At 38.6% G+C, this 15,749-nt stretch overlaps 1 protein-coding gene across 2 annotated transcripts in view; it reads left to right on the forward strand.

The window, feature by feature from the left end:
• fgfrl1a (fibroblast growth factor receptor like 1a) overlaps positions 1-1,377 on the forward strand; it is a 92,601-nt gene extending 91,224 nt beyond the window's left edge. For both annotated transcript variants that reach the window (XM_024284102.2, XM_024284103.2), the window contains exon 8: positions 161-1,377. In XM_024284102.2, coding sequence (XP_024139870.1) covers positions 161-585 — 425 coding nt within the window. In that variant the 3' untranslated portion in view covers positions 586-1,377. The remainder of the gene's footprint in view (positions 1-160) is intronic.
• Positions 1,378-15,749: the final 14,372 nt, after the last annotated feature.

Below are 15,749 nucleotides of genomic sequence, written 5' to 3' on the forward strand. Positions count from 1 at the left end.
GGTTGTGGAAGAATAATTTGTACAATTTGTGCTTTCTGTTCAAATAGAAGATTTCTTCTTTCAGTCCTGGAACTGAAGACACAATTCTACAATGAGAAAGTCCAAATAAAGCTTTTGCAGGAAGCTGCTATGATTTACTCGTGGTCTCGTTTTTATCCAGATCGGAAGACGTTGCCCGACTTTATCCCTACCGCACCGTCACCAGGCCTTCCCTGGCCCGTCATCATCGGAATCCCAGCGGGAGTGGCCTTCATCCTCTGCACTGCCCTCCTGTGGTTCTGTCGATCAAAGCGCAGCTGCTCCTCCTCCTCCTCGTCTTCGTCCGCCCTGCCTGCCGCCCAGCGTCTTCCCGGGGCTAGCCGTGACCGAGCCTGCCCCGCCCTCCCTCCTCCGTCAGCCAACGGGGACAAGGACTGCCATTCATACGAGGACTACATTACCCACCAGCAGCTGCTCCTAGCTCAGGGAGGCACCGGACTGGCTACTAAGGTCTACCCGAAGATCTACACGGACATCCACACGCACACACATTCACACGTGGATGGGAAAGTGCACCAGCATCAGCACATTCACTACCAGTGTTAGCGACGAGGTGAGCAGGCTTTGGAGAATCACATCTAACTCTTTCATGGACACGTTCCTTCAGGGCAGCCTTCATCCCTAAAGCTGATGTACAGAGGAGAGACCCTCCAAACCTCTGCAAACTCGTGAAGACGGACATTGCTCGCATGTGCTGCAACCTGCAAATAGACTCATTCCAGGTACGAGTTAAAAAGAATGTCAAGAGAGATCTGGAAGGCAGTGCAGTAGGATATATGAGAGGAAAATCTCAGAATAGTTTCAACTTTTATTACATACATAAAAAAGAACATCTGTCTCCAACCTCCCCTTCAGACTCCAGTGCAGCACGCTCAAAATACAAGTTCTCTGCTAGAGTCACTGTATGAACTGAAACTACAACAAGCCATTCAATGTGTTATTATATTCAGCTTCACTTAGAAGAACGGTTGCTTCTCTGTTTTGTTGGAGGTTCACTTCAGAGTTCATCTCAGGCATCAGCTCAACTGAGCCGTAACACAAAGCCATCTCTGCTGCTGTTTGCTCTAAGCAGCTGTCTGCTTTCTGGGTGCGATATCGCCGAAGACGACCTCAGTGTCAGATGTGGGATATGTCCGAATTCTCTCCCTTCTCCTTACTAAAAAACAAAATATCATGGGACTATCCTAGTTCCCTGGATTTTAATTCATTTTAATTAAGCAATTCAGACGCCATGCCCAGTACTTTGATGTCACCTATTTCTCAAAGTAGAATTCTAATAAATATTAACATTTCACAAAGATTATTGGTTCTGAAAATAAAGAATTAGATAATTTATATTAAAAAAAAAAAACAAAACATTGAATTATATTTTTTACCAATAAAAAATCATTCAATGCATTGTGGTCTATACCAGGTGTCTGCAACCTGCAGTTTCGGAGGCCTTTTTAACCCTCCATTGTCTGAAATGTCTGAATGTTAAAACGTAGCTATAAAGTAAGAAGTGAGAAATTAGTAAAGGGGAAAAAAAGTAAATTAACTCAAACTTAACTAATTTACAAACAGTTGATGATCAGTGCATATCACAAGTTAAAAAAACAACATTTTGACACATTTTTGTGCATCCTGTCCCGTACTACAAAAAAAAAGCAATGAACGTCAATAAGCAGAACTAGTATTAAGGGGCGCCGAATGATTAAGCAAATTTTCTACTTTTTAAAAAATTTGAAGAATTTTAAGTGTATGAAAAAATGATGGCAGGGATCACTTAATTAGCTAGGATTTCATTTTGGTTTGTTAGATTTACATTTCTGGTAGAGATGTACAAACAACAGTGAAATGAACTATTTTTATTTAATCACTGCTGATATTACACTTCTACTTTTGCTGCATTGAGACGATCATATGTGACAGAGTATCTTTTATTTTGAAAGTACCTTCTGTCAAAAGTAAAAAAAAGCCTTTATTTCTTTTAATGTTTGTGTTCTATTCATGCAAAATGAACATTTCATAAATCAATGTCTTGTTTTTTTAAAGAAAGACTTTGTAGCTAGAACTGGGTTGTAGTCAGTGAGAAACCAACTCGAATGATTCTTTCAGAGTTGAAGGTTGCAGACCCCTGGTCTATACTTACCAATGTAGTGAACATCAAAGCACACTGGTTTTTGCTGAGACTTCTGGGAAATTTGTAGGCCAATGGATTTTGGTATTGTAGGTTCAGATAGCTCTACAAAATGGCAAATTTGCTAAATAGAGCCGTTAATAGTACACAAATTCTGACATAACCTGGTCTCCATTAAAAGGATTCTGTTTTGCCAAATCTGTACCAACTTTCCAACATTTGATTATGTCGTCCACAGCTATGGTCACACCAAACGTGATTCATGCAGCAGGGAGGTCCAGTTTCAGCAATACGTCAATGTTTGAATACAATCATATGTGGCAACGAGTTTGAGTCTTGTCAACCAATCAGGAAGTCTGTGATGTTTTGATGACTTCACCAGGAGGTGGAGTCCAAAACTAACATATAGAAGAATCTGATTATGACACAAATTTGTTGCATGAACTGCTTTTGGTTTGAAGGCAGTGTAACTCTGCACAAAGATCAGACCACTATATTCAGCAGCTACTGTTAACCAGTCAGTAAATAAGCAAATACAAGGTTCATTAATAAGCTCACTTGCTCTGAAGTAATTTGTTATCATTAACACTTTTCAGAAACCAATTGATGACTTTTCTTTGATAATTTAAATGACTCAAACTCACCTGATCCAGCTAATTATCAAACTCTGCAGATGCCTGATGAAAATGGTTGTTAAAGAACGATGTGTCTGTGCAGAGAAACATGGAAAATCCTGTTTTCAACCACTTTGTTATGTCTCTTTTTTTCGTGCATCAGAGCATTTAAGCTTTTTTTGCTCCTGCTGGATGATGGGATGTTCTCTAACCTCGTGATGTGAATCAAACGGTAAAAGCAGATGCAGCAGAGCTCCACACAGGCCTATTTTTTTTTATTTTTCAAAGTTCATGCCTCTGTGAGTGCTCATGAATCTGAGCAAACATTTGGGAAGGATGGGATGGAAGACGGATGAGGTTTCAGCTCGTTTCCATGACAGCGCTCACTTCAAATGGCCTGTTTGGTCATTTATGTCAGGAGCACAGGGACAGATCTTTCCAGGTTTAGGCATGAAATGTAAAAACTGTCAAAGGTTTTGATGTGAAAAACAAATCAGACTGAACAGGAATTTGACAAGCGTCTCCCTGCATCCCTTCCTGTGACGGGAAACAGTGATGGAAATCATCTGGCAACGATTAGTTCTTTTTTTCTTTGCCATTTATTTTGCACATAAATCTTTAAAGTAAAGAAGGACTATGTATAAATATATTTTTATAAAGAAGTTCTGTACTCATATTTTATTTTCATGTTAATCCCTGGTGTTACTGCATCAGCTGGTGGGTGCGGGGCGTGGACAGAAAACGTTAAGCCTCAATGTGAGTTCTGACCCTGTGGAGTCTTTCTGTCCCACTGTCCCCCCCGCAGCAGCACCCTCACCCTCCTGCATGTGAGGCTCTCTACAGTTATACTCCGAGTTAGATGTTATTCTGCCGTCTTAATGATTGTGGTGCTCTTTGCCTGCAAGAGTCGGGATTTTTTGCTTCTATAAATTTTTCAAGACATCTTGGAAATATTCAAAGTGTACTCTTGGTACTAAAGTTCTTTTTGGGGTTTGAAGAAGGAATTGTTATCACAAATTTTTTTTTTCTAGGTAAAATTTTATTTTCTCATCAGGGCGTTGAAATTTGAGACAGATCGTGCATTTTGTGGTACAGGCACCAAATTTGGGTTGAGAAAATTTGAAAATGGCAACCATTTGTAAATATGGCGGCATCTATAAAGATGGCGGCCATTAGTAAAGATGGCGGCCATCAATAAAGAAGATGGCCATCTATAAAGATGGCAGCCATTTGTAAAGATTGGTTGCCATCTGTAAAGATGGCAACCATTTTTAAAGATGACAGCGATTTGTAAAGATGGCGGCCATATGTAAAGATGACGGCCATAGATTCAATTGTTATTAAAATTTTAAGTATTTGACCTTTAAACTTTGCAGTCTTTAAAGTTGAGGGATAATGAAAGAATAGTATTTTATGTACATTCTATATATTTTAAAATCTTGGGTTTTATCATGACTAAGACTAAGGGATCCTGAGGTACTATCATGCCAAATGTACCACAAAATGTGCCATTATTTTAATAACTGACTCCGCTTTTTTATTTTTTCCTATAAAAGCTAACAGACTGCCAATAAAGAAACTGTGTATATGTCCACCTACCACTTGTATGTTCATGAGGTGACATTAGTGTTAACAATATAGGATGTAATAGAGTCCGAGACTTTGGACCATACGAAAGCTCTAACACAAAAACCTTGTAAATGCAAAAATTGTATCAAGAGTGAAAAAAGTGTGTGTTTCTAATTTATTTTATTTCTGACATGTTTATTTTTCCATATAATTGGGCATTAAACTGCATGAATTAATTTTGTGTTACAGTCATGTTGTAATCTATGTAGCAAATGTCATGTATGATACTGTATATGTGCTGTCCAAACATACAAATCCTATCAGTTATCTGTGTCGACAATCTTGTACAGTCTGTCTTCATTTAGATTTTTAAATAAAGTCTCCTTTATTGTAGTCATATTATCAGTGCCATTAAAAGGACAAATCTGAGTTATGGAGTGTTGGTTCGTAGTGATTTACTATTCTGTCTCCAGAAGAGTTTCCATTGATGGTCAGATGGATCCGTTTCAATTCCTTTGTGTTAACTCGTTCAGTGAAGCCAAACTATGCGATACTTACCTTTTTCCTCAGAAATCTAGTGCATTTACCGGAAATACATTTCTTCATCTCAGAACAGCACAAATATTATACAGTTTGTATCGCAACTTGCTGTATTTGAACAGTTTTAACCCCTTAGCAAAGTAGTTATGAAATATACCAATAATCAATAAAAAACAACCAATTTAATTTAAATAATTCAACTACACTGAAAAAAAACTAATAAGATTTACTTAAGAAACTCCTCCTAACAATTTGCACTAACAATTCTTGATTAAATTTTACTGCATTCATGAACATAAAAACTACCAAAAACAATCTAGTAAAATTTACTTACGTCCACAAGTAAGGTTATTATCAAATCTTAAATAAATAGAGCAAACATAAATTTCTCTAATAAAATGTACATAATTTTAATGAATGTTCCAAAAGTAATTACAACAATTTGAAAAGTACATCTTAATAATAAACAATCAAATTTCTGATTACTTATAAAAAATAAGTAAACTTAACTTCTTTACTAGAAAAATCTATGTATTTGCATAATATTTTAATTATTATGTAAAAATTATGAGGAATAATTAAGTATATATTACCTGATGCAAAAAGTTTGTTTTTTCAGTGTATTTTTGATCAACTTCACATTTAATGGATTCAATCTGCTAAGTTATCACTAACTTTCATTCACTAACGTTCAAAAGTTTGAAGACATTTTCCAATTTAGAAAGAGAAGATCTATTATTTCAATGTAGATTACTTTAAACTGATCAGAATTTTCACATAATTTCTTCGTGATAATTTCTTCGGAGAACAGCACAAACAGGCTCTACTAGAGTACAGAAAGAAGTTGGAGGTCCTGCTACACAACTAAGAAGATTTACTATTACCAAAAGTATTGGCTCACCCATCCAAATGATCAGAATCAGGTGTCCTAGTTAATTGTTCTGGCCACAGGTGTATAAAATCAAACTCTCAGGGATGCAGACTGTTTTTACAAACATTAGTGAAAGATTTAACAAAGAACTGAATAAGAACAGAGACTGAGAGCCAGACCTTCTCCAGTGTTTGACTTGACCAATGCACTTTTAGAAGAATGGTCAAAAATTCCTATAAACACACTCCTCAACCTTGTAGACAGCCTTCACAGAAGAGTTGAAGCTGTAATAGCTGTAAGCTGGACTGACATCGGGATAGGAACGGGATGACACTTCAGTTCATATGTGAGTCAGTACTTTTGGTAATATAGTGTAAGTACATAAGTACATAAGAGTTTCCAGTTTGGGAAATAGACGCCTTACAGGTTCTCAACTGGCAGCTACATGAAGTAGTACCTGCAAAACATCAGTGTCAACATCTACAGTGAAGACTTTAGTGAAGACAGATCAGCTTAGCCAACTTATGGGAGGGGCTTCTAGAAGAATGGAGTCAAATTTCTCCAGATGACTGCAATGATGTCTGCAATGCTGGAATTTCTACAAATAGATGATTTTTTGACAAAAGCAAAGTTTGAAGGAAAAGGAAATTATTTTAAAAAATGTATATATATATATACTTATTTCTTAACTTGTCAATGTCTTGACTATATTTTGTTTTCATTGTACAATTAATTTGATAAATAAAAGTGTGACTATTCATGGAAAACACCAAATTGTCTGGGAGACTTAAAACTTGTGATTTTTACATTTTTATTGCTTGAAACAAACCAATTATTAATCCAAATCAAAAAGTGAGATTGGAAATTACCAGAGCAGACTTCTAATAGGACATCTTTTGGCAAAAAATAATAATAAAAAATAAAACAAAACTTAATAAAAGTATTGCATATCCTCTGCAATTATGTTTTTTTAGAATTAGATTCATATTTTTATTCATTATTCAAGAACTGGGCAAAGGCAATATTCTTGCAACACAATAACAGAAGAAGAAATCAGAGAAATCAACCAAGTTAGTCTGTAAAGTTTAGAAACTAACGTTTATTTTTTATTGTTTTGAAGAACCAGATGTAGTTCTTTGGCTTTTGAGCATGTTTGCAGTTCTTGCTCCCTATTCATGGAAATCAGAAGTCTGATTAAACCAACTTTACTTGGATAAAACAAGTTTGGTAATTAGTCATTTACTCATGATTTAATAGTTAATGTATTTGTTGAACTCTTTCAATCTATGGAATACAGTTTTTTTTTTAGTTGATCATGGTTTTGGGACGTTGTGTGTTGTACCCGATGTACCCGTGTTCACAAACCCCTTTTCAGCTGTCTATCCAGTTTGGATTTTGCTCTTTTACGGGAACAAACGAGGGCAGAGGAGGGCAAGCGTGAGTGGAGGGCAGCTCCTGCAGCAGTGTGGCCCTGTGAGCGCTTCTCTAAATAGAGCTTTGGTTGTGAGAGCTGCAGTCAGCATTTCGTCTGTCAGCGAGCCTTTCTGCAGAGATGACAGACGGACAAGCGTTGCGTGCAGATGGAGGGTGTGAAGGCACAATGTCTCTCTTCTCTCTGACTCATTTAGGAGAGAAAGATGATGAAAGAAAGCACTAGAAAGGACGGGGCATTGCCAGAAGGTGAAGGCGAGTCACAGGCCAGGAGTTTGGTTCAGGGTGGCAAAAAGAAGCTCCAACTGTCCGAATCCTTTTCAGATGTACAGATGTGGGTTTTTTTGGTCATGTCTTCTTCTTAGCGACTGCTTCAGACGCTGCCGAAGGGAAGATGTTCTTACAAGTAACTGCAATGTCTCACTTTAGTACAGTGGCCTTGAAGTACAATAACCATCATCAAATCACTCAACGCAAAAACATGTTGAAGATTACAACAATTAAAAAAAGAAAGCAAAACAAATGCACATCTTAGAAATCCCCAAAAAATAAAACAAAAAAAACTAAACACAAGTATTTTAAAATAAAACAAACATAAAGGAATTATTTAGGAAAACATTCATATTTTTTACCTTTTCAACTGCAAAGATATTTGTCATGGTATCTTCTGACAAAAGATATTTCATCCTCTGGCCACGCCCACTAATAGAGTTTGGTGAGTGGTCAATCAACTCGCTTCCAGGTTTAAATCCAAATATCCATCTACTTCTCCTCTTTTCAAAACTCAGCATCATCATTCAGTTATCGATGTCCCATAATTCGTACCTTTTCTGGTTTCTTATTTTGCTTCATTTTTTTAGTTTTTCATTTTGATTTCAGGAAATTACTTTTGTTTTCTGAAATATTTTTTATAGAATTGTGTTTGGTTTTTGGAATGTTGTTTTAATTTCTAAAATATAATGTTTTTTTTAATTGTCATTACGGTTTGCATTGAGTCTTTTTTTTAAATGAGATTTGCACTTTAGAGCCACCGTACTATTGTGATCCCAACATGCTGTTACATTAACAGAAACAGAGTGAGTTTGACTTATTTAAAGATCATAAATATTCCGATACTATTTGAAAAAAAGAGTTTCCTTAAATGATGTAGCCTCCTCACTTCAGGCCGTTACTTTACAGTTAAGGTCAACTTTGTGTGAAACCTTAGATAAGAACCCCAGTTTCCATCACACCAGACCTACACACAACACATTGAGCCAACCAGCTCTTAACTCAGATAGACAAATATTGACTTTATATATTTATACATATATTTATATATTATATAAGCAAAAAATGCTAAACATATCAAATAAAAGGGAGCATTTCAACAACTTTGGCTAATAATAAACTTTAAACCCATTTTGTTTAAAATCCTTTGTTCTCAAAACACACGAGAAAAGACATTCTACTTCTAATTATCAAGTCCTATTAGTTTTCATGCACCTTGGTGTGTCAAATTTGTTTTCCACATTTGACCCATCCCTGGGCAGCTGGAAACACAGCTGCGTTCAGGAACCATTTGGTGTATAACACCCCCCCACCCCCAATCCAGCCCCTTAATGCTGAGTTTCAAGCAGGGCGACACTAGGTCCCATTTTACACTCCTTGGTATGACTTGACTCTGGATTTGAACTCACAACCGTCCGGTCACAGGCTGGACACTCCATTACAAGGCCACCGAGTACAGGAGAGCATAACAAAGCATTTCAAGCATTTTTTCCATAAACACATAAACAACAAAAATGGATAAAATGATTCACTTTTCCTAAGCAAAAGACAAAAGCCTCACACTGTTTTACATCTTCCCTCAATGACTTTTTGGGCACTTTTTAGCTTTCTTCTGAAACATGGAGAGAGTGTTTCCCTCCATCAAAGTCATTGATCTTCAGCCATTATTTTCAAACCAGTTAGTGAATCTCAAGTCAGGTTGTTGCACAGCTATACAGTCTGGGGATAAAATATAAGAAAAAGGCATTTTAGATTTTTAAATTTGATGTATTTGCACTTATGCAAGATATTGCAAAAACGGTATAGAAAAATACATAAAAAAGTAGATGCAGCAGGAGGCAAAAAACCCATGTGGGCTTATATCATTCTTTTGAACATATGAGAGTTAAGTGTACTACAAACACTTTGTTATTGACAATGGAGCCCATAAATGCTAAAAAGTATATTGATAATAACTCTTACTATATAAAAAACCCAGAAAATGTCTCATTAATTAAAAATTTTTAAAGACATTTTGAAAAGTGCTTTAACCGTTTGTCTTGAGTTTATTTAGCAAGTTTTCTTTTCCCTGAATATATTTCTAGCTATGAAAATAACAATTCACTTCTTCTTTTGCATTCATGAAGAGGCTAAATTGAGGTAATTTTGTAGTTGAAGTGGTTTGATGCATGAACAGTCTTTAATGGGTTAAAAGAAAAAAATATATAGAAATAATGAGGACATTTAAAGGGATATATGTTTTATTTTTAAAATTGTTGTTTAATTTAAATGTTGTATGTCACATTTGTCAAAGTCATGGCCCGGGGGCCAGATCTGGCCCTCCAGGTTAATTGTTTCCAGCCCTCCAGATCATTTTATTTATTTATTTTTTTTTAACAGCCCGATTCTTTCTAGCACTTTTTTCTAACTTGTATAATTTTTACAAAATATATTTTTATGGAGAGTAAAATATTGAAAGTTATTTAAGGTTTAAATGGATTTGTTCTGGAGTAACATTCCTGCCTTTTTATTATCCATAATTATGTTAAAAATGTACAGTTTTAAAGTTTTAAAGACTAGCATTCTGCTAGTTCTTTGGACTATTTTTGCCATTTACTGAGACTTTTTAGGCTATTTTGGAGTTTAGCTAATATTTCAGCTACATATTTGCTGTTTGGGCTAATTAAAGCTTTTGCATTTTAGTTTTTTTAGGCTGTTTTGGAGTTAGGCTAATACTTACACACTAGCTGTGTTGGCTAATTCAGGCTTTTTTTCAGTTTTTGGGATATTTTGAAGTTAAGCTATTTTTTCAGCTACATGCTATCTTTTTCAGGTCATCTAGGTTTTTTTCTTTGTTTTTTAGGCCAATTTGGCATTAACAAATATTTTAGCTGGGTATCAGCTTCAGCATATTCAGTTATTAGCTTTAGCGTTTTAGTTATCAATTTCTGCATCTTCAGCTATCAGCTCTAACATCTTTAGCTGCCAAATTCAGCTTAAAGCATTCACACTAGCATTATTGCAGGCAATGCTATATATCTAGTTCATAATTATGTTAAAAATGTTACGATTTTTAAGTTTTAAAAATGTAGTTTTAGAGTGTTCAATAAATGTCTATCCTGTTCGGCCAAGTTAAATCCAAGTTAAGTCCAAAGTTATTATTTTTTTAAGTTTCTCTCATCGGTTCAATGCTTTAAAAGTCCAGTTTTTGCACATTTGTGAAATGTCCTGAAAGGATCAAAGTTATTAATTTATTAACCGTTTGTTCATTAGTTATGTTGCTGCTCTAAATCTACTATGTCTATGTATGTGGTGCATGCCTGGTGCTTTGGTCACTGCCCTGTGCTCTCTGCTGGAGGGGGGGTTGGGGTTCTGCTTTGTTCAGTTGGCTGGTTGAAAGGGTGTGAACCAATTGGAAGAGATTCCTGTGCGCTTAAGTCAACAGCAGCTGTGGTTGGTGATGAAGGGAAGCTGTCCGAAAAGCTTTTTACCATCAACTCCCTTTTCAGTGAGAAAGAAGCACTCAGGTGAAAGAAGTCAGTGACCATGAAGGGCTCAACACACACAAACGCACGCACACACCTGTGAGAGCACGTAAACACATGACCTCAGAGAAAGCAGAGAAACACATGCCAGTAATCACCAGGATAAGAGACATTTCAATCAAATGCACATGCAACACTATGACTAACAATCAGGAAAACACATGAAGGCATCAACCTTAACACCTGCACTGGGGCACTGTTTGCATCTCCCTCTGATTGTCCTCCACACACCCTCAAAGACGTTAAAACCAAGGAAACAAAAACAAACAAAAAAAGGGTACAACAGGCAGCTTCCATCTTTCTTAGACTCCTGTCTTCCTCCAAAGGCTCTGCAGCGAATGTTTACCTTCCCCTCGTGAGAAGAGAGGGATGTGGACAGACGGGGTGAGAAAAGAAAGAAACCTCGCTTCGGGGAAGGGAGCTAAAGTCTCTAAAGTCTGCAACAGACCCGTGACAAAAGCCTCATAATCTCAGTGTTGTCTTTCTGAGTTTTTTCTTCCTGGACGTCCTGCCAAGTTTGTGTCTGAGAGTACAGACTGACAGGAAGAAACTCCTATAAAGACACGCTCCAATGAAAATAGTGGGTTTAACATTTACCTCATGATGGAGGGCATATATTTAAAAAAAACTAGGTTAAAACTGTATTATGTTTTCAAATTGATGTGAATCAGGAGCAGACAAAAAATGTCATTGAAAAAAGCAAAATCTACAAATCTCGTCTGATATCTGACTCCAAACTGTACGGCTGATTAGCTCCAATATTGCTTACCGTTTCTGTTGCAGCAGTCATTGTTATGAGAGGCTATAAGCTAGTGGAAGAGAGTGTAAACAAGGGAATGGTGGGAAATTAGTTCAGGCTTACTCTCCACCACAACTCAGAGGAAATGATCAAATGATCAGAAACTATGCCCTAAAAAATGGCAGTTTTTTAGATTTTGGCTAAAAATATCACAGTCGAAAAACCACCGGGAACGATTTTCTAAAAGATCAAAAGATGATCGGAGTGAGACCTCAGGAAAAACGGAGTGCGATTGCTTCAGAGAACACAAAGATGGTAAGGCAAGATGGTATGTGCGTGAATGGGATTGAGTCTGATAAGGAAGTGAGTGTGCGCGACAGGAAAGGAATCTTTCCACAGCTGAGCTGACATCACTCAGGCTTACGGGGAGGAAGGCCCCTTTTCAAAGGCAGAAGCCTGCCTTCACATGCGGGACGCCGGGGTTTTTGTGTGCTAAAGGAATCTGCGAGTGCTCAGGTCACCGATCCTCACCTGTTCCTCTCTGACTCACAAGCCGCCCCCATTCCGCTCTGTCCCACTGAGCTGCTACAAACCCTCCTTTAGTGGTGCTGGTGCAGGTATGTGCACGCGCCTCGACCGCATCATTTTAACTCTTAACAAAAGCACAGCATTTGAACAGGTGTGCGTCAAAAGTGAGACACACATTGGGTACACAGCCACTCTGAGAGGCTCAGTGGGAACATTCCCCTGCATTTGGGTCATCCACTCCACCATTATGAGAACCATTTTTATTGACTGAATTAATGGCATTAATTGGTGTTTTTTTTTAATTTATGACGCACTTTAACAATATTTGTGTTCAGAAAATTAACATTAATGAACGTAAGACAGGGCTGCACTGTAGAGTAGTGGTTAGCACTCACAAGTGAGAAGCCCTGGTTCTTCTCGTGCATGTGTGGGTTTTCTTCTGGCACTTTAGCTTCCTCCCAAAGTCCAGAAACCTTGCTTCAAAGGGTAAATGGTGATTCCAAGTTAACCCCCATGTGTGACTGTTGCCTTGCAACAGACTGGTGACCTGTTCAGGGTGTACCCTCCGTCACCCAGCAGTAGCTGGGATAGGCTCCAGCAACCCTGTGACCCTGAAAGGGATTCTGAAGGTGGCTGGCTGGATAGATTGATGTAAGTAAACTAATGGTTCTTGCACTTATTAAATTGCACCTTTTTTGCAATAAATGTACTTTATAAACTTCCATGATTTTTTTGTAAGTAAGAAAGGACAATTTATGATACATACAGCTAAGGATATAACGATACTTCTCATCAACATGTCCATCCTTGCAGAAAATTAAAAAAATCAGTTTGTCTCAGTCTGTGCCCAACTTTAGAAATTCAGAGCTGATGCCATTTCTCCATGCAGGTTTGCTGTGAGTGTGTGCGTCTGTATGTGTGTGTGTTTAGTGGACTGGCTGTGTGCTGTTCATCTACGCTCCCCTCCTAGGATATTTCCGCCGCTCCTTCAGATTTAAAAGTTTAAAATAAGTCAGTCCCTCTAGAATTTTGCAATGTTGCGATCACAACTAATTATGCAAATGCAAGCAAAGCAGAGATTTGTTGCTCACCCTGCAACGTTACTTTCATCATAACTTTACTGCAACTTTGACCAGTCTACCATCACAACAGTCAGGGGTGACGACGCAGCTTTGCAAACGTTTTCCTTCTGACTCCTTCCTGGGAGCCGTGCTCTTTTTTATTTACTCTTTGGCTCTTTTTTTCTCTGCAAGCTGCGCGTGAATCGTCATTTGCGTTGAGTGCGAGCGCGTGCGAGGGAGCTCTGAGTGACTGGGAGGGGTTGTGCTGAGTGGATGTGGGTACGGAGCAGTCCGTCACATGTGGAGTATGAAAGGATTTGTGATCATTTCAGTCTTCTTCACCTTTCGGCTTATCCCTTTCAGGGTCGCCACAGCGAAACAGCACCCACTGTTTCGCATCAGTGATTTGGCAGAGATTTTACGCCGGATGCCCTTCCTGACGCAACCCTGTACTTGAAGGGCACAGGGACCCAGTTAGGCAGCAGCGTCAAGGGTCTTGTCTAGGGACCCAATCAGGATGGGGATCAGTGGACATACCGGGGATCGAACCAGGACTCCTGCATGTCAGCCCTTCACCTAGCCCACTGAGCCATTTGTGATCATTTCAGTATTATGTATAATTGTTTATTTGTGTTGAATCCTTTCTGTTAGTAGAAAACCAGACAGTTTGATGTAAGGCGCAAAAAGAAAACATACTTGGCCTTAAGATATCCTTTCATTTATTATGTTAAGGGAAAAAAAAATCAGAAAAAGTCGAAATTGTGACTCTTAAACTATGAATCAAATCGTGGCTTGACTGAATCGTTACATCCCTACACATAAACTTCAGTTAATCATTCATGGTGTCCAAGAGTACCATCTGACCAGAGTGTCTGTTGTGGATAAAGAGATCCCAGCTAAATCCCTACAGTTTCCCCAATAATTATTCTCATTCAGTCCAGTTTTAAGATATAGTCAATAGTTTAGTTTGAAACGGCTCCATTACTATTCGGTTTAATGGAGGCATCAGTGAAAGAAGAACTTATCGTCAAGAGCAGCTTGGTAGACCCATTTTATATTCTGTGAAATGTGGGTAAATGAGAGGATTTATTGATCGTTTTAATGGAAGTGGCTGGGCTTTAGTTTGTGAACATATCTACATTTTGAGGTGAGCCCTGGGATGTGACAATCCAGAGGAGTAAAAGTGATGGAGATCACAGGTTGGGCCTCATGGGCTTTAGAACCAAACACGTTTTGTTCACCTCAGAAAGACAAATAGCTCCGGCGTGAAATCATTTAGCTCATGTCATGTCTTGCCTAACGGGGATTACAGTAACAGCACCAAAGGTCCACGTCTAAAACACTGAGTGACAAAGTGTGAAGTCTGGATCAGATTAAGCGAGAAGCTTTTCCTTCTCTTAAACACACACATGCACACACAAAGGAAAGATGGGCATGAAGGGGCTGGAAGAGGAGGGAGGGGTGGACAGTCTGGTGAGTAATTACCACTGACATCAAAATAGTTTTCTTCAGCTCTCTGAAGTGGCAGAGCTCATTTGTACGGCCTGGAGGCATGCAGAAATGTGGAGTGCAAAAGAGGAAGCATGAGAATTTACAGTATATGCAGCAACATTTGCACATCAATACTTCCCTTGTTAAAGCGTCAGAGTAACAGCTCAAGCTTTGACCCGGTGTGCGTCTTCATTTGTGCACAAGGGAGAGATTACACTGATTTAGTCTTCTCCCTGTCAGCGTGTGACACCATGACAGCCCAGACTGCCCCAGGGAGTCGTTTCTTTCTAAGTGGACCTTAAAAGACAGGAAACGACTTTAAATCCCGCTGGAGCAAAGGAGAGGATCAGGCTCACTGGCTTTGCACAAAACCTCACACATGTACGCACACAATGCCTTGGCACAGGCCCATTCAGGGTCTGGATGTTGCGTGCACAGGCCAGGAGCGCAGGCAGTCCCACCTGAGCCCTCTCAAACACACATTATTCACCACCCTGACAACCGCTGACAATAGAGGCAGAAACGCAGGCCTGCAAAGAAAGAAGCGGCCTGTCTGAACACATCAGGCGTCCTCGCTGCCCGCTTCACTGCAGGAGCTTCTCCTTGCTGAGATGACTTCAGGTGATATCATGTTGCTTTGTGGATACACTAGTCTTTGCCTTCACTTGCAGCTGTTTTGTAACAGATTTAAGGATGAAATAACAAGAAATAACATCAGAAAGGGCGGAAAGTCCAAAGTTAACGGTTTTGCCTTAAATGTCTCGTTCCCGTCTTCTTTATGTCCGGTCCAGTGGGAGCCAGTAAACCAAGGCGTTCTTTTATCCCACATTATCCCAGTTTATCTCTGTGAATGTAAAAGGTGTTGTTGCAGAACAGCCAGTGCAGACCTTTGAAATTCAAAAGAAACTCGTGCTATAACTCAGCGTGAGCTCTGAGCTCCTGTTTAAATAAGG

The sequence above is a fragment of the Oryzias melastigma genome, linkage group LG10 (genome assembly GCF_002922805.2).
Source record: "Oryzias melastigma strain HK-1 linkage group LG10, ASM292280v2, whole genome shotgun sequence".
Classification (NCBI taxonomy): Eukaryota; Metazoa; Chordata; class Actinopteri; order Beloniformes; family Adrianichthyidae; genus Oryzias; species Oryzias melastigma.